Source organism: Egretta garzetta, unplaced genomic scaffold (genome assembly GCF_000687185.1).
Source record: "Egretta garzetta isolate BGI_Z169 unplaced genomic scaffold, ASM68718v1 C7989446, whole genome shotgun sequence".
NCBI lineage: Eukaryota > Metazoa > Chordata > Aves > Pelecaniformes > Ardeidae > Egretta > Egretta garzetta.
In genome coordinates this window covers 1-260 of record NW_009264043.1, presented here as the reverse complement: position 1 = coordinate 260, position 260 = coordinate 1, and the positions used below count along the sequence as shown (strand labels likewise).

Genomic DNA, 260 nt, shown 5'->3' with positions numbered 1-260 from the left:
GCTCCCCGGCCCCCTCCTCCTTCAGCGCCCCGTTCTGCGCCACCTCCATGCTGTGCAGCAGCGTCTCCAGCTTCTTGTTCTGGATGTTGATGTCCACGAAATACTTCTGGAGCCCCTTGTCCTTCTCCAGCAGGTTGTTCTTCACCGTGTCGATGACCTGCTTCAGCTGCTTGATCTCCTTGCGGGCCTCCTTCAGCGCCAGCTGGGCCTCCACGCGGTGGCACTCCTCCTCGATCCAGTCCTCCTGCATCCGCGACAGC

The 260-nt window shown here is 61.9% G+C and overlaps 1 protein-coding gene across 1 annotated transcript; it reads right to left on the bottom strand.

Annotated features, from left to right (window-relative positions):
- Positions 1-3: 3 nt before the first annotated feature.
- LOC118453141 (syntaphilin-like) lies at positions 4-256 on the bottom strand (the record flags this gene model as incomplete). The annotated part of the gene is made up of 1 exon (XM_035902613.1): positions 4-256. A coding segment is annotated over one exon (253 nt), but the record flags the coding sequence as incomplete, so codon positions are not given.
- Between the last annotated feature and the right edge of the window lie 4 nt (positions 257-260).